The following is a 21,644-nucleotide window of genomic DNA, read 5'->3' on the forward strand; positions in this document are numbered from 1 at the left end:
CCCAACAGATCATGTTCATTTATGTGTCTGATAATTCTGTTCTTTACTGTAGTTTCAACCAATTTCCTTGGTACCGAAGTTAGGCTTACCACCCTGTAATTGTCAGGATCGCCTCTGGAGCCTTTTTTCAACAATCAACATTAGCTATCTGCTGGTCATCCGACAGCCTCCATGTGATAAGTTACCTACCACAGTTAGTAATCTTGCAGTTTCATATTTGAGTTGAACTAGTACTCTTGGGTGAATCGCATTTGGTCCTGGTGACTTGTTACTATGTAGTTTCTCAGTTTGTTCCACTCACCTCAGTGTGGGACAGATCCTCAGATTTGCCATCTAAAAAGAATGGCTCAGGTGTGGGAACCACCACACCTCGCATCCTCTGCAGTGAAGACTGAGGCAAAGAATTCATTTAGTTTCTCTGCAATGGCCTTGTCTTCCTTGAGTGCTCCTTTAGTACCTCAATCATCCAGTGGCTTTTTGACTGTCTTCCTGCTTCTGATGCACTTAAATATTTTTTTTGCTGTTAGTTTTTGTGTCTTTTGTTGCTCTTCAAATTTGTTTTTGGCCTGCCTAATTATTCTTCTACACTTGACTTGCCAGAGTTTATGCTCCTTTCTGTTTTCCTCCGTAGGATTTGACTTCCAATTTTTAAAGGATGTCTTTTTGTCTCTAACTGCATCTTTTACTATGTTCTTTAGCCATGGTGGCATTTTTTGGCTCTCTTGCGTTTTTTTTTAATTTGGGGTATACATTTAGTTTGAGCCTCTTTTATGGTGTTTTAAAACAGTTTCCATGCAGTTTGCAGGCTTTTCATTCTCTGGACTATTCCTTTTAGTTTCCATTTAACTAGCCTTCTCATTTTTGTGTGGTTCGCCTTTTGAAGTTAAATGCTAGTGTGATGGGTTTCTTAGGTAATTTCCTCCCTAGAAGGATGTTAAATTTAATGACATTATGGTCACTATTACTGAGCGGTTCAGCTATATCTACCTCTTGGACTAGATCCTATGCACCACTGAGACTAAATACAGAATTGCCTCTCCCCTTCTGCGGTCCAGGACTAACTGCTCCAAGAAGCTGTCATTAATAGTGTCTAGAAATTTTCTCTCTGGATTGCATAATGAGGTGACATGTTTCCAGTCAATATGGGGATAGTTGAAATGCCCCATTGTTATTGGCTTCTCTGTTTTTGTAGCCTCTCAAATCTCCCTGTGCATTTCACAATCACCATCCTGGACAGGTGGTCAGTAGTATATTTCTACTGCTATACTCTTATTATTCAAGCATGGAATTTCTGTCCATAGAGTTTCTGTGGTGCTGTTTGATTCATTTAAGATTTTTACTACATTTGACTCCATGCTTACTTGCACATGGAGTGCCGCTCCCCCCACCAACCTGACCTATTTTGTCATTCTGATAGATCTTGTATCCTGGTATTACCCTGTCTCATTGGTTATCACCGTTCCACCAAGCTTCTGTGATGCCTATGATATCAATATCCTCATTTACACGGTGCTCAAGTTCACCCATCTTAGTATTTAGACTTCTAGCATTTGTGTACAAGCACTTATAAAACTTGTCAATACTTAGTTGTCTGCCTTCTGTCTGCCTTAGTTGTCTGATGTAATTGAATGGGGACTCTTGTTCATTTGACTGTTTCTCTTTAGTTCCTACCTGTACTTTATCAACGTCTATCCTCTCCTCTTTAATAGGATATAGAGTATCCCCTTTAATAAATCCTTCCCTATGGGATGTGTCTGTCTGACCTGTCGGCTTTCCCCCAGCCCTTAGTTTAAAAACTCCTGTACGACCCTTTTAATTTGACATGCCAGCAGCCTGGTTCCATTTTGGTTTAAGTGGAGCCCATCCTTCCTGTATAGTCTCCTCCTTTCCCAAAAGGTTGCCTAGTTCCTAATAAACCTAACTCCCTCCTTCAAACACCATTGTCTTCTCCACACATTGAGACCCTGCAGTTCTACCGATCTACTTGGAACCCGGTCTGGAACTGGAAGCATTTCAGAGAATGCTACCATGGAGGTCCTGGACTTCAATCTCTTACCTAGCAGCCTAAATTTAGCCTCAAGGACCTCTCTGCTACCTTTCGTTGTGCCACTGGTTCCTACATGTACCAGGACCACTGGCTGCTCCCCAACCCTGCATTTAAGTCTGTTTAGATGTCTCGAGAGGTCCGCAGCTTTCACACCGGGCAATTCACCATGTGGTTCTCCTGGTCATCACAAACCCAACTATCTGTATTTCTAATAACTGAATCCCCTATGACTATTCCCTGTCTGGAGGGGTATCCTCCATATGAGAGGATCCCATGACATCATCTGGAAGGAGAGTCCTAACCATGGGATCGCTGATGTGCTCCTTCCCCAAGTCTTTCATCTTCTTTAACTGTCCAGAGGTTGGCAGCCTGGGGCGGGACCGCTCAACTGTCCTGGAAAGTCTGTGCTTCCTTAGCTCCTCCAGTTCAGCCACTCTGGTCTCAAGAGCCCGTACTCAGTCCGGGAGGGTCATACGCTGCTTGCCCTGAATGTGCATATATGTTACCTGCCCACAAGGCCTGTCATCCTACATGCTGCATTCAGTGCAATAAACTATACAACCCCTACTCTGCAGCTGGTCTTCTGTCTGCATCATTATATAGCAGATCTGCTGAGTCCCAGTCCAGTGCCGTAACCAGAGGACTGTCCTTCCCTTGCAACAAAATTATGAATGGAAAACAATGTTCCTGCTTCACGAATTTGCGTGTCATCCTTGCGCAGGGGCCATGCTAATCTTCTCTGTATCGTTCCAATTTTAGTATATGTGCTGCCGAAGCGAGTGTCTCCTAAAGTCAGACCCTTCTTACAGCCCAGATTAGGCCAAGTGGGAGTGCGTTTCCTTGGCTTCTGCTAGGGTGTTGCTATCCACATGTACTGTGGCTGGAGTGTTTTAAAATGTGAAAGTAACAAATGGGAGTGACTGAATCTGGCAAATGACCAGAAGGGTTTGTGCAGGGAAGCTGGGGAGGGGAGATCCTGGCCCTTCCTTCACTGTCCCTTCCTCTTTTAGGGGAGCAATGATGAAATATCTGAAAACGAAGAGGAACTGGAGGACAAATCTGAGAGCGAAGGAAGTGACTATTCGCCCAACAAAAAGAAGAAGAAGAAGCTCAAAGAAAAGAAAGAGAAAAAAGCCAAGCGGAAGAAGAAAGATGAAGAGGAGGATGATAACGAGGAAGGAGGTTTAAAGGTACCTACAATTAGACTGTCCAGGACCTAGCACCCCATTAGTCGGGTTGTTTCTGAGAATGGAAATCTTAGGGCACCTCCCTGTTACTCTCTCTGAATGCGAGAATGGGCTGTGGCAGCACAGGTTGTGGGAAAAGGCCAAGGGGGCTGGTTTTTACTCTAGCCTGCACTTCCTCAGGAGGAGTTTCATTTCAGTCTCTGCCCATATCCTTACCTGGGGTCTGATCCTGCAGGGAATGGAGTGCTCCCGCTCCCACACGCTCCCAGAGGAGCCGAGGGCACTCGGCACCTGGCAGGATTGGTGCTTGGGAGAGCTGTGTGGAGGAGGAAATTCAGTTTCATGAAGGATTTGGAAATTTGGCTTCATTCCAAACTGGAGCAAAAACTAAAAATTTGAAATTCTCCAAAGAAAAATTCTGACTTTTTTTTGTTTGTTTTGGGTTGATTGAAACATTTTGTTTCAGTTTTGACTTTTAAAAATGCTGCATTCTATTACAAAATAAAAACATTTCACAGTGGAAAGCCTGAAGGGTTTTGTTGTGACAACGTTGAAATGGAACATTTCCATATTGCCAGAACTTTCCCCGTTATTTCCAAACCAGAACTCCAGCAAAATGGATCTGAGTTCGGGAAGCGTGTCAGCATCGATGGCACTGGGTATTCTGGTGGGAAATGATTCTTCAACCAGCTCCAGCCCCTTGTCCCTCTGTTAGTTTGGCTCTTAGCTGCTCTTTGGAGGTCTCTGTTGCACAGTCACCAGTAGTACCATTGAGAGTTGTGTTTCATTTGTGTATCTGGTTCTGTGGAAAAGCAGATGAGAGACAACTCTCTGGCTCCTCGGACACTGATGTTAAAACAGCCTTTGCTTTTCAAAAAAATCCAGTAACACCGGGGTCATCCCTCCCCCAGGTGCGGAAAAGCAGCAGCACCCAGTGAGTCACTGGAGTGGACTGGGGCCTTGGGCTGTCACAGCTACTCGCAAATGGATTTTGCCGCAGTTCCCATTTATGCATTTGATGTGCCCACAAATTACGTTTTGTGGTGACACTAAAGCTGTGGAGACGTCACACTGTGGTGGGGTTAGGGCAGCATTTGGAAGGCCCTGTATTGTTTTCAAGCTAGGTCGTGTATTCGTTTACTAAGCACTTGTGCACGCTCCGTCTTTTAACCTACAGAAACAAATCCCCATGTTGTGAGTGTCTAGGAGTAGCAGTATGTAAGAGGCGTGGCTGCGCACCGCTCGTTCGTAGCACCTCAGTTATTTGCATTAAATGTATCCCTTTGTAAATCCATAGGAGCCCAAGAGCTCAGCGCAGCTAATGGAGGAATGGGGCCTTGACGATGTGGATTATATGTTCTCAGAAGAAGATTACCATACTCTGACTAATTACAAGGCTTTCAGTCAGTTTCTCAGGTAAGAGGCTGAGCAGTGGAGCATTGTGCGTATGGATGGGGGTCTGTTTTGTACTTGGTTACTACCCAATCGAGTTGATAAAGCCAGGGCATTAGAATCCTAATTCCTCACCAACAGAAAACCAATCATGTGCAGTTTACTGACATTCTGCCAGACTGCACAATCAGCTGCTCCTCACGTGCAGGATCTGGGCTACAATCTCTGCAGAGACTCCGGATGTCTCCCAAGTGGGGTTCTGCTCTCGCCCATAGCCAGCTGGACTCTAGGAGGTCACTGTTTGCTTTGAGGGCGAGGTTAGATGCAGCAGGGAACAGTTGCAATGTCCTATCACGGTGCTATACAAGTAGTAATGAATTAGCCCTGTCTCCAAAGCATTCTCTTTGCCTGTTTAAGTTTGCTGCCCTGGTGCATCATCTATACCTTGGTGCTTCACCACATGTGTCCGAGAGTTGTTCTTCAGGACACAGTTTTCCAAGGGGTTTCATTGCAGGACTGGTTGGAAAAGGCAGAAATATTTTCACAAAAAAATTTGCCCAATTTTTTGTTGTTGAAAATTGCAAATATCCTCCCCTCCCCCCCGGCCTCTGGCTGCTCTTTAAACTGGTTGAAAACGATCAAAGATTTTTTGGTGGAAAAAAAAGTCATTGAATATTTGAACATTCCCCTCTCTTTCCTTGCTAGGGCAGTTTTGGTTTCTACCATTTCCAGTGCATCTGTTGCCAGTGACTCTTCACAATCGGTGTCATGCATTGGCCACTAATTCATGTTATGCTTTTCCCTAGCGCGTGATGAGTTAAAACAATCAGATAGCAGAGGAGCCCTATTGACTGGTGGTTTTTCCCGCCCCGCCCTGCAGGCCTCTCATTGCCAAGAAGAACCCCAAAATCCCCATGTCCAAGATGATGACGGTGCTTGGTGCCAAATGGCGAGAGTTCAGTGCCAACAACCCGTTCAAAGGCAGCTCGGCCGCGGCGGCAGCAGCTGCAGTGGCTGCAGCCGTGGAAACAGTCACCATTGCACCCCAGCTTTCTGCCAGCCCTCAGCAGTCTGCTCTGCCCATGGCCATCAGGAAAGCGAAAACCAAGGAGGGCAAAGGTAACGGGCCAGGCAGGAATGAATGGCTAATCGGACAGCTTGGGTAGATCTTGCAATGATAAATGATACTTGCAATATATTATTTAGCCACTAGATGTGCCCGTGTGCTACCAGACAGGGTGTGAAGCCTGGTAAGCAAGGGAGACAAAGCTGGAAATTGAGCTGTGGGGAAACTTGTGTGTCTGTAGTTTGTATTTGTTTTCTACAATAAATGCCACAGATGAACTGTGATTCCTTATATCATGACCGATCATGTTAGCAGGACCATGGAAAATTGTATAATAAATTTGTATCCTATTTTAAATAAAGCAATAATCATAATATTTCTTAATGTGATACCTGTGTCACAAAGGATCTCAAAGAGCTTTATAAATATTTGCTAGTGAAATCTCGCAACCTCCTGGAAAGTGCATTTTTCAAGCTGGTGTGAATTTGCAGGCCAGTAAGATCAGGACTGAGGGGCATTGGAAAATCTGCTGGGGGAAACTCAAATGGAATAGTAGGGGTGGTAGGATGCAGGGCAGGACATTGGCAGAGCAGATGTGTTCTGTCTGTATGCCTCTGTAATATTCAGCAGTCCGGCCGGTGCATTCCATCTGGACTGACCTAGGACGTTCAAGAACAGTCAAGAGACCACAATAGAAAAGATTACAAAAATAACGTATAAGGTATTTGATTTCCTAGAAGGCAGATGAAAGGACACTGCCTTCAAACCCCATTTGCAAGCACAGGGCTGACCATGTTAATCTACAGCAGCTCCTATGGAACTGATCTCATTTTTATTGAAATGAGTTTGTTACTATTAACATTTTCCTGCTCCTGACGGCGGAGACGGGAGGCTTCCCTCAGCGTTCAGAAAGGGCTTCCTGAGTCATTGGAAGAAAAAATGGGGAAAGGGAAGAGGGAGAGGAATCTCCCTTTGTTCCCACAGTGTTTTTCTTCATGAAGTTTCTGTTCCAGTTATGCAGCAGTCAATTCCCAATGCTTCGAGAGCTTTGAAAGGAGCAGCCCAAGAAGCTTGGTGCTGGTTGCAACAGTTTTCCTTTCCCATAGTTTTAGTGCAGCATCTCTCAGTCCACTTGGTTGATCTTGTGGGAGGAAGCTGTCGTCTGTCTCCCTGGCCACACCCCCAGAGGTTAGTTATTTGCACCCATCTCTGCAGTATCTGAGCTGCAGTCCCTTTCCTGGCCCCTGGGGGGCAGGCTGCACTCTTCCCCCAAATGCAAAGCAGTTAAATATGAACCCTGGTTTCTAAGTGAAGCAGTTGGCCATCCCTTAGTATTTGCTTAGGGTTCCCACTGCGGAGCCACAGAGAGCCAGGAATCCAGGGGAAAGAAGCACTTTCAGGGAAGGAGACATGCTGCTTTCATTGCTCTGCTCTTCCATTTATAAAAGTTCAGTGAGGAATGTGTGTGAAGCATCATTTTCAAACAGGAAGGAAACCGTAAAAATGTAGAGCCTTGAACGTGGGACCTTCAGCACCAAAGCACAGGCCTTTGCCTCTTTAACTAAAGGAGTCGCTCTGTTAACGGGTAGCAGTATTAGGCACTTATCCTCTGTGTGGATTCAGTGTGCGTGGGGGAACATGATGTGATAAGCTAGAATGTTACACAGGCAATGCAAACACTCAGAAGATCCTTGAACGAAGGTAAATTATGAGCGATGGGATTTGGGGAGAATGTAGAAATCAAGGTGTCCATCATTAGAACGTCAAGAAAATCTTTTTGTTCATTTAGGTCCAGGAGTGCGGAAGAAAATCAAGGGCTCCAAAGATGGGAAGAAAAAGGGGAAGGGGAAAAAGATGGCAGGCCTGAAATTCCGGTTTGGAGGAATCGCCAACAAAAGGAAAAAAGGCTCCTCAGTAAGCACTCTCTGTCTCTAAACGGGGAATGTTGGTGCTGGTGGAAGGTGCTGGGCGGGCAGCCCTGGGGATTGGAGTCCTCTGTCTTCCCCCAACATTTTGGGTAGTGGCCGGGCAAGCTTCTCCTGCCTGAAGCCCCATTCGCAGATAGGAGAAGGGTGTTCAGTTTTGTAGCTCATTCAGTTTTGGCCTCTCGCTGCCAAGAAGGGAGACAATTAGTGCCAGTTGCACTGATGGGTATTGGATGTGGCTACTTGTCCCACAGAGCTGGGCTGTGACCATCAACCCATTTCGCACAGGGGGAAATTCACTCCTGTGCAGGGAGGGGCCAGCACACAGTCTGAGCAGCACCAAGGGCTGGAGTGGAATTTACACAGGGCATTGGCCCTCTGCACTGGCATGCATTTCACCCACTGAGAGCGCGGGGGAAATGCTGGCAGTCCCTCTGCACTTGGGCCTGGGTAAGGAAATCTTAAAATCTCATTTGCGTTTCTTTGTTAGAAACCAATCTTTGCTCAGTGGGTATTCTTTGGAAGAGAACTGCATCCAGGCTCACGTTCCTAGAGATGGCTTGTTTGGGAATTTCTTCCACTAAAATCATAGAATCAGTTTTAATACTTTGCTGTGGTGAGTTCAGTGATAACGTAATTTCAGATTTCATTTGCAAATAAACTCTTTAGGGCCTGCCCTTGTACTGAATGCATGTCAGATAGAATTAGCAAATGTTTTAATTCTATTACCATATCTAGCCTGTGTTTTTCCAGCACAGTTCCTGGAGTAGACGACCATAGGAATAAATGGAGGGACAAAAAAATCTGTAATACAGTTTGCATACTGTGCACTTGGCAGTGTATGAATATCAAATGTATGCAGAGTATTTTAAAGAATAAATCTTTTAAATAACTGTTAAATAAGGACAGAACTCCTGAAGGTCTTGATAATATTGATCAGAATCCCATAACTTCAGCCTTACTGGAGTTCACTAACCCTCTGGATCCATTGCACGTAATATAATCAGTTTGTAAATTACTTTTGTGCAACAGAGATTCAAGTGAAAGAAGCGTTTTTGACCCAGTCCACTGCAGTAGTTTTCAAACATACGTATTGAATATGTGGCAAATTTTCAAAAGTGGGCCCTGGATTTGTTCATTCACATTTTCAAGTGATGCTAAAAGCTCAGAGTTGCTCCCACGGTTAGTTAGAGGACTAAGTACAGGGTGTGTGTGAATCAAAGCTTTGGGGAGATGGGTTTAGGGTCCAGAATGAGAATTTAGACATGTTAATTTTAGGTGTGATGTCACAGTATAAGTTTTAGCTCAAGTAACTATTTGCAAAAAAAAACAACAACTAAGTAGTGAGTGTGTGACTTTTTGTGTGTGCGTGCGCATGCCGGGGTACAGCAGACTGAAGCAACGGGGGTGTGTGTGCCCTCACCGTCTCGGACCTGGAGAGATAGTGCAGCCACCCAAGCGAGGGAGAGGAGGAGAGCTCCCCACTTTTAGCAGAGGATGTGGTAGCTTTGTTTCCCCCAGCCCTGCTCCCCCTCACTTTAACAGACACACATGCTTTTTTAGTGCTTTTCCTGGCAGGGGCTATTCTGGTTGAGGCCTGGAATTCTGAGCCCTCATTTTGTCTGATACGCAAAGATCCTGTTGGCTGGATCAGTCCCGTTTTGTGATCCAGGCAAAATCTGAACTGTGCTCAAATACAGTATCTCATGGAGCTACTTTTCAAGGGCACGAGCCAACAGCTCTTTACCTGCCAGGCCCTGGGTGAGGATGCTGCATTTCTCCTGCAAGACTAAACCTGTCTAGTTGCCTGTGCTGTAATCCCGACTCACCCAAGCCGTGCCATTGACTCCAGTGAGGGGTGCAGGGAGTAGTCCTAGTGGCTGAGGTGTTCGATCAGACCATTGGGCCTTCTGGTCCAGTGTCCTGCCTCTGGCCAATCCCCGGTGTTCAGGGGACACTGAGCCGTCCCAGAATGACCCCTGGCTGGTTGTGCAGTGCACTCTGTGCATTTGTGAAGGTGTTGTCAGAGACAGCCGGGGAGCCCAGCCTCCGTCTCTTGTCAGGTAAGTGGAGAAGAAATTGGACTGTCGCCTGATTTAAATGGCTTGATTTGCACCCTTTAAATCTGCACTCAGAGTCTTTCAGTGATTTGGGATCTTAATCTGTCTGCTCCCTTCAACAGCTGCTGGAGGTGCCAGTGCACAGACCTGGCAGCCTCCCTGCAGAGCTGAAGGGGAGAGAGCATTGTCCTGCAGAAACCAGTGGCTCGACACTGAGTCCGAGAGATTGGTGTAACACATAAAATTTACTTTGTGACACACTCTCATAACCTCTGCACCGTGGCACCAGGAGCCGTATAAGCCTGCATGGGGCCTGTCCCTAACTACTCAATGAGCCTGCAAGTTTTGCCGCTTGCTTTCGATGGGCTCAGCCCCGAGGAGCTCACTCCGTGGGCTGTGTTCTCCCTGTGTATTCGCCCAGCTCCTCGGTGCTGTGCTCCTCCTGCTGCGAGTACTGGCCCTCTGGCAGTGGGGGACGAGAGGCCAACGCTTTGCCTCTGTGTGGTTTGATTTCCTTTGCAGAGTGAAGAGGAGGAGCGGGAGGAGTCGGACTTTGACAGCGCCAGCATCAACAGCTCTTCGGTGCGCTCCGAATGCTCGGCAGGCTTGGGAAAGAGAGGGAAGAGGAGGAGAAAGAAAAAGAGGAGTAGGCCATTTCTTTGTACTCCGCTCCTGTTCTGTTTGGATTTCCCGCTTTGATGTGTGCTTCTCTGGTCCCTGGAGCCCTGTGTGGGAGCTTTCACTGCAGCATCTGACCCTGGCTCCGTGTGGGGGTGTGTGGGGGCGAGGGGCGCCTTCATTCACACCCAACGCGAAACGCCACTGCTGGCTTGTGTCTCGCCAGGGCTGTGAGCAGCTCCCGTGCTTTCAGCACTGCCGCGCAGCCCCAGCACAGCCTGCTTTGGAGGGAGAGCCCTGTCTGCTGGCCTGGCATTGTTCCCCTTCCATGGAAACGGTATTTCCGGGAACACGCCACCAGTAAATTTAGCCTTACGGCGTGGCCAGCCACGTAGGCCAAGGTGTCTAGCTGACATGTGGGCCATAGGGGAGCATGAAGATGTGAACGAGATTAGGGTTTTTTTTGCCTGTGTTAAATGCCAGAGTAATTCGCAGGGCGCATGCTTCATTCAGCCTCACGGACATGCCCTGGGATAGAAATGCATGCAAGCCGCAGGACAAGGCACGCAGCGGGGTATTGGATCAGACGTATCTATCGGTTTTTGGATACCATTGATTTTTTTTAGCGACACTTTCTCTGCTTCATTGCTACTGAAAAAATCCATAAAGGTCCCTTTGGACTGAACTGCCCGGAAGTGTTCCACGGGCACCGGCTCGGCAGCTTCTCTCTCCGCCCCCGAAGGACTCCAGGAGCGACATGTACGGCTGGTTTCCCCCCACCCTCCCGGTCTTCCATTAACTGCAGCAGCTTGGCTCCTCCTCAGCTGTGGCTGGCTCAGCACAGCCATCTGCTCCAGGCAGCACCGGCCTGGCTGTGCTCTCAGCCTGGGCAGTCATTCGCTCTTGTAGTGCGACAGAAAAGATCCTTTTCCTTTTATCTTCCGGCCTTGCTCAGCACGAGATATTTCAGATCCAGAAATTCCAAATATCCTGTAGCTTCTTATCTGCACCCTCAGGTTATACTTCCAGCCAATCAAAGGGAAGCTTCTGGATGTGGGGCTGGAAGCTTCTGCTGGGATAGGAAATGAGACTGTCTCACCCGGGCCATGCGTAGTCCTGATTCTCTGGGTTTGACATCTTACACCGGTGAGCGCTGAGCTCACGAAGACTGGGACTGGCTGCGAATCAGTCCCTTCCACGAAGACGGAATCTGTTTAGTCTTTTTGTTTGTTGTTCACGCTGCAGCAGTGCAGGGAGACCCCGTTGTGCAAGGTGCTGTACAAATACCTAGTGAGAGGCAGACTCTGCCCCAAGGAGCGTATAGTCTTAGGAGATCAGACTGACAAAGGGAGGCTCGTTATCTTCCCTAGTTTACAGACGAGCAGTTGTGCACAGAGCGTTTTCAGTGACTTGTTCCAGGTCACTCAGGGAGGCTGTGGCAGAACTGGGACTTGAAGCCAGGTCTACTGAGTCCTAGTCCAGTGCCTTAACCATAGAACCATCCTGCCCTTCCTTGTCCCCTGCTGTACCCGGCTGGAGGAGCTCCTGCCTCTGAGTCTAGCACGCACACAGGGAGACCAGAGTAGTCCAAAGAGGAAGAGTCCTTCTCGGCTGTGTTATTGTTGCATGGTACATTTGCAGTTGATGGTGATGGTATCTGCGGAGGTTTCTCTGACTGGCCTCCCTTGCAACCTCTCCAGGTTCTGGCATTCTCCATTGAGAGCCTGAAGGAACCAAAGGAGGATACAGTGTGGAGAGAGAAAGAGAGACAGAGGTGAGAGGATGCTGTGTGCAAAGACCCAGATAAACTGATGCTGAGGGACAGAGAGGTAGGGGAATGTAATAGATGGGGACTAAGGTGGAATGTTCTCTTTGTTTCCTTAAATATAATTAATCCTTTTACAAGAGAAATTGTCTCGTTTCCTCCTGGGAAAGCATGTGATGGCTGCTGCTTCTCTGACTGTCCAGTGTGTCCCTTGTTCTAGTTGACGAAGGGGATGGATATGAGACCGACCACCAGGATTACTGCGAAGTCTGCCAGCAGGGAGGGGAGATTATCCTGTGCGACACTTGTCCTCGCGCCTATCACCTCGTCTGCCTAGATCCTGAGCTGGAGAAAGCGCCGGAGGGCAAGTGGAGCTGCCCTCACTGTGTGAGTCACTGCGGAGTTGGTTTGAAACTGGGTAACTTTGCTGCTGAAAATCAGCTTGGGACATAGTCGGGAGCACTAACGAAATGAGGGTGGCTCTTCTGCAGAGAGTAGCGCTCAGAGTTTTGTATGTCCCACCCCTCGCGGGACATGGAATTACCTAAATCACAGCGGCACCCTGCCCAAAAGGAGCCTTTGTTTTTTAGTTGGTGCTGTGTGATCATTGGCTCTGAAACCAGGTCCGGGGCCAGAGCGGCAGGACTTGTCTGTAGCCAAACTGAGCTGCAGTGTTCACCAGAGGGGTGGCTTAGTGGAGCTAAGATTCAGGTTGGAAATGGCCTTGGCTCCCTGGATTTATGGATCCAAGTCCCTGGCAGGCTAACTTAGCATCTCAGCCTCCTCAGGCTGTTCCTACCCCACAGAAGCTCCTGCAGCTGAGTGTTCGGGTGCTGAGGGTTGAGACCTCAGCCCCCAGGGGAAAGGGCCCAGGTGTGTTTAGACACGTATCAGATACCCCCGGGGCACTGGATTGGCCACCGACGTAACTGCTCAGCACTGTGCTGATGCCTCTTCCCTAGGAGAAGGAAGGGATCCAGTGGGAGCCGAAGGAAGAGGAGGAGGAGGAGGAGGAAGGAGGCGAAGAGGAGGAGGATGATCACATGGAGTTTTGCCGTGTGTGTAAGGATGGCGGGGAGCTGCTGTGCTGTGACACCTGCCCATCTTCCTACCACCTGCATTGTCTGAACCCGCCTCTGCCGGAAATCCCAAACGGTGAATGGCTCTGCCCGCGCTGTACAGTGAGTGTTACCAGCATTTGTCCTGCCGCCCCCAAGGAGTGGGGATTAGGTTGACCTGAGGGTTTCAAAACTAGAAGCTAGAGTCAGGGCAGTCAGCTGCCCCTCTCTGAGAGGCTCTGCTCCCACCCCCCCTCTGATGTGCCCATCATCCCATGCCCTCTTCCCCGATGGGCCTGCCGTCCTGCCCCTCACTTCCTGCTCTGCAGAGTCTGTCATCCCCCTCCCCGGCTGCCTTTAGGGCAGTGGCTCTCAAACTTTGGTACTGACGACCCCTCTCACTTAGCAAGCCTCTGAGTGCGACCCCCCTTATACATTAAAAACACTTCTTTATATATTTAACCCCATTATAAATGCTGGAGGCAAAGTGGGGTTTGGGGTGGAGGCTGACAGCTCACGACCCCCCATGTAATAACCCCCCAACCCCCTGAGGGGTCCCGACTCCCAGTTTGAGAACCCCTGCTCTAGGGCCTGCTGGGTCTCTGTAAGGCTCCGTTCCCTGCACAGACTCCCTGTCCTATGCAGATGACCGGTTATTTCCCTGCAGCTTTTTAGATTAAGTGTCAGGTCCCATTTAATGCATCTCCTGCGTGAAGGAATCTCCCCACCCGAGGCAGCCGAGCTGCTGTGGCAGGTGGGCGTGATTTGTGGAGCCCGCGGCAGCGCTGGAGAATTAAATATGGGAATAGTGAAACAGTTATTACTTCCCGGCCCGTTCTATCCCCAGCTGGGACGTGCAGCATAATGGCCGCTCAGACAAAGCCATCCTTCTCCAGCACGCATGCATCCAGGGGATGGATCTGCCATCATTCAAGGTGCCTTGGGGGAGCACTCTCTCACCCACCCCACCCCATGTGTTTCACCCCTCTCACTCAGGCTTACTTGTTACTGTCTGATCAGTAAAGAAGGGCACTGATTAAGAAACAAGCCCTGGGGTTGATATAGCAGTTTGCACCGACCTCAGAGCACAGCAATTCCTTTCAGGACTGTCCAGGCTGAGTCAGAGGTGGCAGGCCAGGCCTGGAACTGGCCTGGCTCTGGGGTTGTTAAAAACTGCCCAGTTTGTTGCATGACCTTGGGTTCCCTTGAGTCTGGGCCTAATTTACTGCCAGTTGCTGCTGCCCATCCTGCCTGGGGATTTCCCACAGCGGAAGCAGTTTCCAGTTATGGCCCAGGCTCCAGCAGGCTGTTCAGGGGGGCTCTTGATTAGAGCACCTCCCTCTCTGCCTAGGCAATGCTAGGGTTACCATATTTAAAAAATAAAAAGAGAGGACACTCCACGGGGCCCTGGCCCCGCCCCAACTCCGCCCCTTCCCCGCTCCTTCCCCAAAGTCCCCACCCTAACTCCGCCCTCTCCCCTGAGTGCCCCGCATTCCCTCTCCTGCCTCCCAGCCATGCGAAAAGGGCTGCCCCAGTGCTACCGGCTTCACGGTTTGCCAGCAGCCCCCAGACCTTGCGCCCCCGGCCGGCGCTTCCCCAGCTGGAGCCCGGGACGGGAAGTGCCCAGCCGAGGGCGCAGGGTCTGGAGGCTGCCTGGCAAACCTTGAAGCCAGTAGTGCTCGGGCTTTGGGCAGCCCCCATGCCTCCGGACCCTGCACCCCCGGCCAGGCATTTCCCCTCCCGGGCTTCGGCGACTGCTGTGCTCCCTGAACAGGGAGTACAGCAGCCCCCGGCGCCCGCTCTAAGGTAAGCCAGGGAGTATTTTTCCGGACATGTTTGGCTTTTTGGAAATTCCCCCCAGACGGGAGTTTGATTACCAAAAAGCCGGACATGTCCGGGAAAAAACAGATGTATGGTAACCCTAGGCAATGCCTTCCTTCCCTGGACAGTTTACTCCTAGGGGGATTCTGCACCACTGCACAATGCAGAATTTGTGCAGAATTCATGTTCCCCGCAGAATTCTATTTTCTCCTGCAGAATTTGTGATTTCCACCAAAATGCTTCCTTTTGATGGAAATCACAAATTTCAGCCCCTGCCCCGTGACAGTTCCTGAATCTTTTTTTGTTGTCTGTATTGTGACCGACATACTTGCTGACAGGTATTTTGTAATCAGTTACCAAAATAGTTGAAACTGGCCTGATGATATGGTGTTATTTTGATAAATAAAATACAGAGAGTTTTGCAGAATTTTAGAATATTGTGTGTAGAATTGTTAATTTTTTGGTGCAGAATTCCCTCACAGTAACAGCTCCCCTCACAGCTTGGCCCGGGCAGGATCTGTGCTACATTCCCCCACTGCAGACCTCTTTGCCCTCCAGCAGACTCCACTGCCAGTGCAGGCCCAGTGCTCAATCTAGGTCAGGTCTGGTGCCCAACCATTGATAAGTCAGGGACTTGGTAGTGATGGGTTGGACTTTCCCTGGTGTTTCAGGGCTGTGCTGCCAGAGGAGAGGAAGCGGGAAGTGCTGTGTGGGGCTGACAGGGCCCATTTTAAACCATGAGTGTGTGTATGTTATTTTTACCTCCTTTTATTCTCAGTGCCCTCCCTTAAAAGGCAAAGTCCAACGTATCCTGCACTGGGTCTGGAGAGAGCCTCCTGCCCCCTTCCTGTCTGGGCTCCGTCCGCCTGACCTGGAGCTGTCTGTCCCTCCACCAAAGCCCCTGGAGGGGATTCCGGAGCGGGAGTTCTTTGTGAAGTGGGCAGGACTCTCCTTCTGGCACTGCTCCTGGGTCAAAGAGCTGCAGGTAAGAAGCAGCGTGGCTGGTGAGAGGGGGACTGCGTGTGGTGCTGCCCATGGCTGGGCCTGGCACACCTGTGGCCCTTTTCGACAGGTGTGGGGGCGGTGTTGAAACATAACCAGCTCCCTGCTTTGTTGCTGTCTCCGGGCGCAGCTGGAGCTCTACCACACCGTGATGTACCGCAACTACCAAAGAAAGAACGACATGGACGAGCCCCCGGCCTTCGACTACGGCTCCGGGGACGAGGACGGCAAAAGCGAGAAGCGGAAGAACAAAGACCCGCAGTACGTCAAGATGGAGGAGAAGTACTATCGCTACGGCATCAAACCCGAGTGGATGATGATTCACCGAATCCTGAATCACAGGTGGGGAGTTGTGTGGGAGAGAGGGGTTAGGTGTACAGATGCCTACAACTCCTATAACATCAGGGGGCAAATATTGCCCATAGGGCCTCGTGAAGATCTGTAAAGAAGGAATTCTGAGTGAAAACTGATGCATTCACCTTGCCTCCTTTTGCAAATGAAGGTGTAGGGAGCTGTTCCTCCCCATGTCATTAGTATGGACTGTGTGATATTCCCAGTCCTGCAGAGGTTTTTCGGGTGGTGATTTATGGTGATTAGCTAGGGTTTGTTTTTTTTGGGGTGGGGGGGAAACTAGCATTTCTGTAGCAAACAGTATTTCTCTGTCAAGCCTAGTTTGAGGGCAATATTCATTAAAGCAGCGGTTAGATCTGCTTGTGCTAGGAACATAACGTACCGCAGAGTTATCAGCGAGATGTTGGCGAAGTTACACACACAAAGCATTTCAACTTTGGATTCTACCCACTGACGTTATTGACTCTGGCCTTGAATTTAGGCAGCCAAGAGTGTAGGGATCACCCAGGCTAGTGCCATGTGGCCATTCGCGACACAGCGCTGTAATATTAGAACATAGACAGCCTGGTGCTGCTCATGTGTGTCACCAGTGTTAACCCAGAACAATTCCTCCAATTCTAATGGAATTAATCTGAATTTCCAGACTGTGTAAGGGAGAGCAGAATTTGTCCTGGGATGTCTCTCCAAGGCCAAACTTTCTCCTGGCTAGGGGACGGGAATTTACCTACCGCTTTGCTTCTGTGACACTAATTTGCTCCTCCTAAAGAGAGTAAAGCTGTAAACTTATTCCAAGGCTATCATCACCTTGGAAGCTTGTTACAGAGCTGAAAGTGAGGCCAAAAATGAATTGTTGCATTATTTCCATTTCTATTAAATTGCACATTAAAAATATAGATAGTAAATTCTTCTAAAAGGTGGATCTTGGTGTTATTAAACTTTCCCCAAATACATTATTTGGATCCCTGATGCCAACTAATATTTTACTGAAAAATTCATAAATTTCTTCTGTGACTGGGTGATCAGTCTTTCTCCTATTGATTGCACCATGCAGCTGCTATTACTCACCCAAACTACTCTCAAATGCCAGTCCATTTCTGTGTACGCTGTTCATTTCTTTGGGGAATCATGCATTCCACCCTCACTCAAATCACATCGAAGACATTAGCAGGAATTTGAGAATCACATGTATACCGAGAAGTAGCTAATGCGCACATAACTCCCTCGGAGGCTAATGGGACTGCGCGTGAAGAGAAGAATTTAAATGAATTGCATATGTGAATCCTTTCAATTATTTAGCCATGATATCTGCATTTATTTGTGCTGAAGACATTTCCTATGTATTAGATAATCTTGTGAGTTGATATCTTTTTTAAAAAAAAGTCAAAAGGCAAGGATCACTTTGTAGAACTTCTAATTAGGAATCACACACTTCTCTTCAAAGCGGTTTGACGGGGACTGAGTAAAGTTGTGTGGCTAAAACCTGTGCCAGAGTTTCATTCTGTGTAAATCACGCAGGACTTGCCTTTTATAAATAACCGGAGTCTGAAAGGTTTTTATTAGTTTTTCAGTGTAACTGGTATGAGAAATGTATAAGGAGACATGATAAGCTTTTCAAAATAATCAATGGACTAGAAAAGGTCTATTGGGAACTTTTGTTCACCATGTCCCATAATACAAGAACTGGGGGACATTCAATAAACTTTTAAAACTAGTAACTTTTCACATAATACAAAATTAGCCTGTGGAACTCACTGCAACAAGATACCATTGAGGCCAAGAGCATAGCAGGATTTGGAAGAGACATTTGTATAAATGTGAGAATATCCAGAACAACAATAGTAAGGAAAAAATTAACAGACCCCCAAGAATTTTGGAAGGGATATAAACTTTCATTCTTCAGGGCATAAGCCAACTTCTAACTAATGGGTTTTAGGAAAGGACTTTCCTTGGGGACAGATTATTCCATAAGTGCTTGCATCTTTCTTTGAAACATCCGTCAGTGTTGGAGATAGGATACTGGATGAGCGCCTATGTTCCTGGGCATAGGCTGAGACCCTGCCCTGCTCTTTCTGACTTTCATTCTTTTAAGTTTAAAAACATTTAACTAATTCTCTTGCTCTTTCACTAACAGCCCTATGTTCACTGATCTCTGAGCAGCCATGGACACATACTGCACGCTGTGCACATACTCTGATTCTACAGCCTTCAGCACTGTGGTGTTATATAAATTATTGTCCCCAACACTAAATTACAGGCAGCGCAGACACAGTGAAATCGTGTGGCTTTTAGCTTCTGTGATTGATTAAACATACACAGCAGATTAATGGACCATTCCACCTGAAACTATTGATTCCTTCTTGGTGTTATTTTAGCTCTGCATGGACCTCATAATCTGCAGGTACAAACAGAGGATGGAGTATTCGGTTTCTTGAAAATAGGGTCATAGTAAGCTGTTTGCTTAGGATTGAAACTTGGCTAAACAAGTCTTGGTGCTCCCCCCGGGAATGTTCCTGAATTCATCGCCTTTGGAAGGGCAGGCCCCCCATTGCTGTATATTTATATCTGGATATTTGGTTGTTTTGTGCACGTGTATGAGAGATTTATCACACAAACAGCCCATCTCTGGCATTCTTTCCTCCACTGGCTCCGTGTGAATCTCCTGGGTGCTAGCTGACAGGAGACCTGAGCATGTTCTGTTTCATGTTCTGTTGGGTGCAGGGTTCTCTGTTTCAAGGGACTTTAATTAAACTCTGCTGAGACTTCCAGGCTCCGAAGGCGTGAGGGTTTGTGTTTGAGAGAGAGGAAGCTGTCTCATCAGGGAGATATTTCCATTGCTAATACACGGCAATACACGGGAAACACCAACTCAGATGATGTTTGTTACATTATGTCATTTCAGTGATGTGCTTTTATATATTATGCATTCTAGCTTTGATAAAAAGGGAGATGTCCATTACCTGATCAAGTGGAAAGATTTACCCTACGACCAGTGTACCTGGGAGATTGATGACATAGACATCCCCTACTATGAAAACCTGAAACAGATTTACTGGAATCACAGGTATGAGCCAGGGAGGCAGTGCAGACTGTAGTCTGTGCAGGCAGTATAGACCATGCAGATCTACTGCCTATAAAGTGACTGGTGATTTTTGGTGCCTCATATTTTGAGTGAAGAACTGGAACCACCTTAAAGGAGACGGATTTTCATTACGTGGGTGATCTGCACTTTCTGAAAATCAGGCCCTTTTAAGGGGTCTCAAGTTGGGCACCCAAAATCTCTAGTCCACGTATCTGTTAACAGCCTATCCATAGTATCTCGAGTACCCACCTGTCTGTGTGCTGTAGCCATGCATTTTTAGCAGTAGGATTCATTTGACTTATTGCATTTCCAAGACAATCCATTGTGCTGGGCTCTGTCTAGTTTTTAGGAAAAAATCTAGGAGTGTTTTTATTTTGAGTAAATGATGACATGTAGTTTGGGTGACATCGCCTGGCTTGTTATAACCGACATCATTAACAATTCAGCTGGAGCTGGGGCAGAAAAGTTTCTGTGGGGAAAGAACGAATGGAGATTGGCTGGGAATTCTAATCCCTCGTGTGGAGGACATAAGGGGAATATCCTTCTGCCTATCCAGCTCCCCTCTTATCCATGCCCTCTGTTTAATGGTCTCTTCCAGGGAGCTGATGCTGGGGGATGATATCCAACCGCCAAAGAGGCTGAACAAGAAAGGGAGAAAACTGAAGGAAGAAAAACTAGAAAAACCTCCAGAAACTCCTATTGTTGATGTAAGTGGGGAGTGGCGGAGTGGGGGGAGCGAAGGCAGCAGTGCAGGAGTACGGGATTCAGCTGAGAATCTCACTGGCTCCCCATTCTTGCACGAGCTCCTAAGAAACGTTGTAGTTTGTGTCAGTATTTCTTTGTGTTAAAGCCCAAACCGTGTCCAGTCCTGGGTCTCACTGGTAACTTTCCAGGGGGGCTAATGCCGCATCTCATTTACATCAAAGGGAACCATTTTCCGCTGCCCTCGATTGTACGGTGGAAGAGCGGCCCATAGAAACGTGCAATGCTGCACCTTGATCTGAGTGGCCACGCCCCACAGGCTTTCTCTGTTCATTCCTTCAGCAGAATTATCAAGAGGAAAGGGATTTTCTCAGGTGTTGGACACAAAACGGAACACTGCATGCTGGAACCTGTAGTCTCTGCAGGCTGCAGCTCTGTACTGGGGAGGACTGCATTTTGGAACTGTGTGAACTGCATTTAAATCTTGCTTTGGGCCTGTCTGTGTTAAAGCCTTGACCAGGAACCTAGCGGGCTATAGAGAGAAGGAAGGTGAGGGGATGAACAGGCTCTGCAGACTTTGCATTCTGCCTCTTTCCCCTGCAGCCTACAGTTAAATTTGACAAGCAGCCATGGTACATTGATGCAACAGGTGGCACCTTACATCCTTACCAGCTGGAGGGACTGAACTGGCTGAGGTTTTCCTGGGCCCAGGGAACCGATACGATCCTTGCTGATGAGATGGGGCTTGGGAAGACGGTGCAGACCATCGTGTTCCTGTACTCCCTGTACAAAGAGGTGAGTGTTTGGCACCCGCGGAGACAGTCCTTACTTCCTGGGCGTCCCGTGGGAGCCTGGGGTGCAGCATACTCACCTGGAATTTGCCTTTCTGAACAGGGCCACTCGAAAGGGCCGTATCTGGTTAGTGCCCCTCTCTCCACTATTATCAACTGGGAGCGAGAATTTGAGATGTGGGCACCTGACTTCTATGTGGTGACCTACACGGGGGATAAGGAAAGCCGGGCTGTGATCCGAGAAAATGAGTTCTCCTTTGAAGACAATGCCATCCGGAGCGGGAAGAAAGTTTTCCGAATGAAAGTAAGTTCTGGCTAGCTACACCCCTGTCCCTGCCTGAGGCAAAGCAAATTTTACTATTGGCAAGGGAGAGGGTGAAAGATGCTAGGAAAGATTAACTGTCTTACTCATTGGGTATGTAGAGAAATTCTCCTCTCTAAGCCTGCTAACAAATGGCAAAAGAAACTCTCTCTTAATGAGCCTCTCCAGGCATCTGTCTCTCTCTTTGGGGCTGTCTTGGGAATTGCAAACCGAGAGCATATTTACTCTGACTTCTCGTGCTCATCTGGGTTCCCATTATCTCAGCTCTCATTCTGTCTAATGGCTTGGAGACAGGTTCTTTGTCCCTGGGATGTGTGTTCCACCCACATACATTACCACTGCAGCAGGGTATTTGCTGTCCTGGGACTCTCTGGTGAATTGTGAGCTTTGTGCCAGGATGCAGGCTCCTTCCCCATATGATTTCCCCAGTTTAGCACTCTCTGTAAGATAAAGAACTG

General features: G+C 48.1%; 1 protein-coding gene and 1 non-coding gene across 4 annotated transcripts in view; one reads left to right on the top strand and one right to left on the bottom strand.

Annotated features, from left to right (window-relative positions):
• The window catches only part of CHD5 (chromodomain helicase DNA binding protein 5), a 72,877-nt gene that overhangs the window by 29,945 nt on the left and 21,288 nt on the right, over positions 1-21,644 (top strand). For all 3 annotated transcript variants that reach the window (XM_034753520.1, XM_034753522.1, XM_034753521.1), the window contains exons 3-15: positions 3,058-3,237; positions 4,532-4,650; positions 5,507-5,745; positions 7,482-7,606; positions 10,200-10,323; positions 12,281-12,447; positions 13,023-13,241; positions 15,718-15,924; positions 16,072-16,283; positions 19,222-19,353; positions 19,970-20,078; positions 20,677-20,868; positions 20,968-21,168. In XM_034753520.1, coding sequence (XP_034609411.1) covers positions 3,058-3,237; positions 4,532-4,650; positions 5,507-5,745; positions 7,482-7,606; positions 10,200-10,323; positions 12,281-12,447; positions 13,023-13,241; positions 15,718-15,924; positions 16,072-16,283; positions 19,222-19,353; positions 19,970-20,078; positions 20,677-20,868; positions 20,968-21,168 — 2,226 coding nt within the window. The remainder of the gene's footprint in view (positions 1-3,057; positions 3,238-4,531; positions 4,651-5,506; positions 5,746-7,481; positions 7,607-10,199; positions 10,324-12,280; positions 12,448-13,022; positions 13,242-15,717; positions 15,925-16,071; positions 16,284-19,221; positions 19,354-19,969; positions 20,079-20,676; positions 20,869-20,967; positions 21,169-21,644) is intronic.
• On the bottom strand, positions 2,724-2,826 carry LOC117868115. The gene has a single exon (XR_004643568.1). It is a non-coding gene; the product is annotated as a U6 spliceosomal RNA (small nuclear RNA).

This window comes from Trachemys scripta, chromosome 19 (genome assembly GCF_013100865.1).
Source record: "Trachemys scripta elegans isolate TJP31775 chromosome 19, CAS_Tse_1.0, whole genome shotgun sequence".
NCBI lineage: Eukaryota > Metazoa > Chordata > Testudines > Emydidae > Trachemys > Trachemys scripta.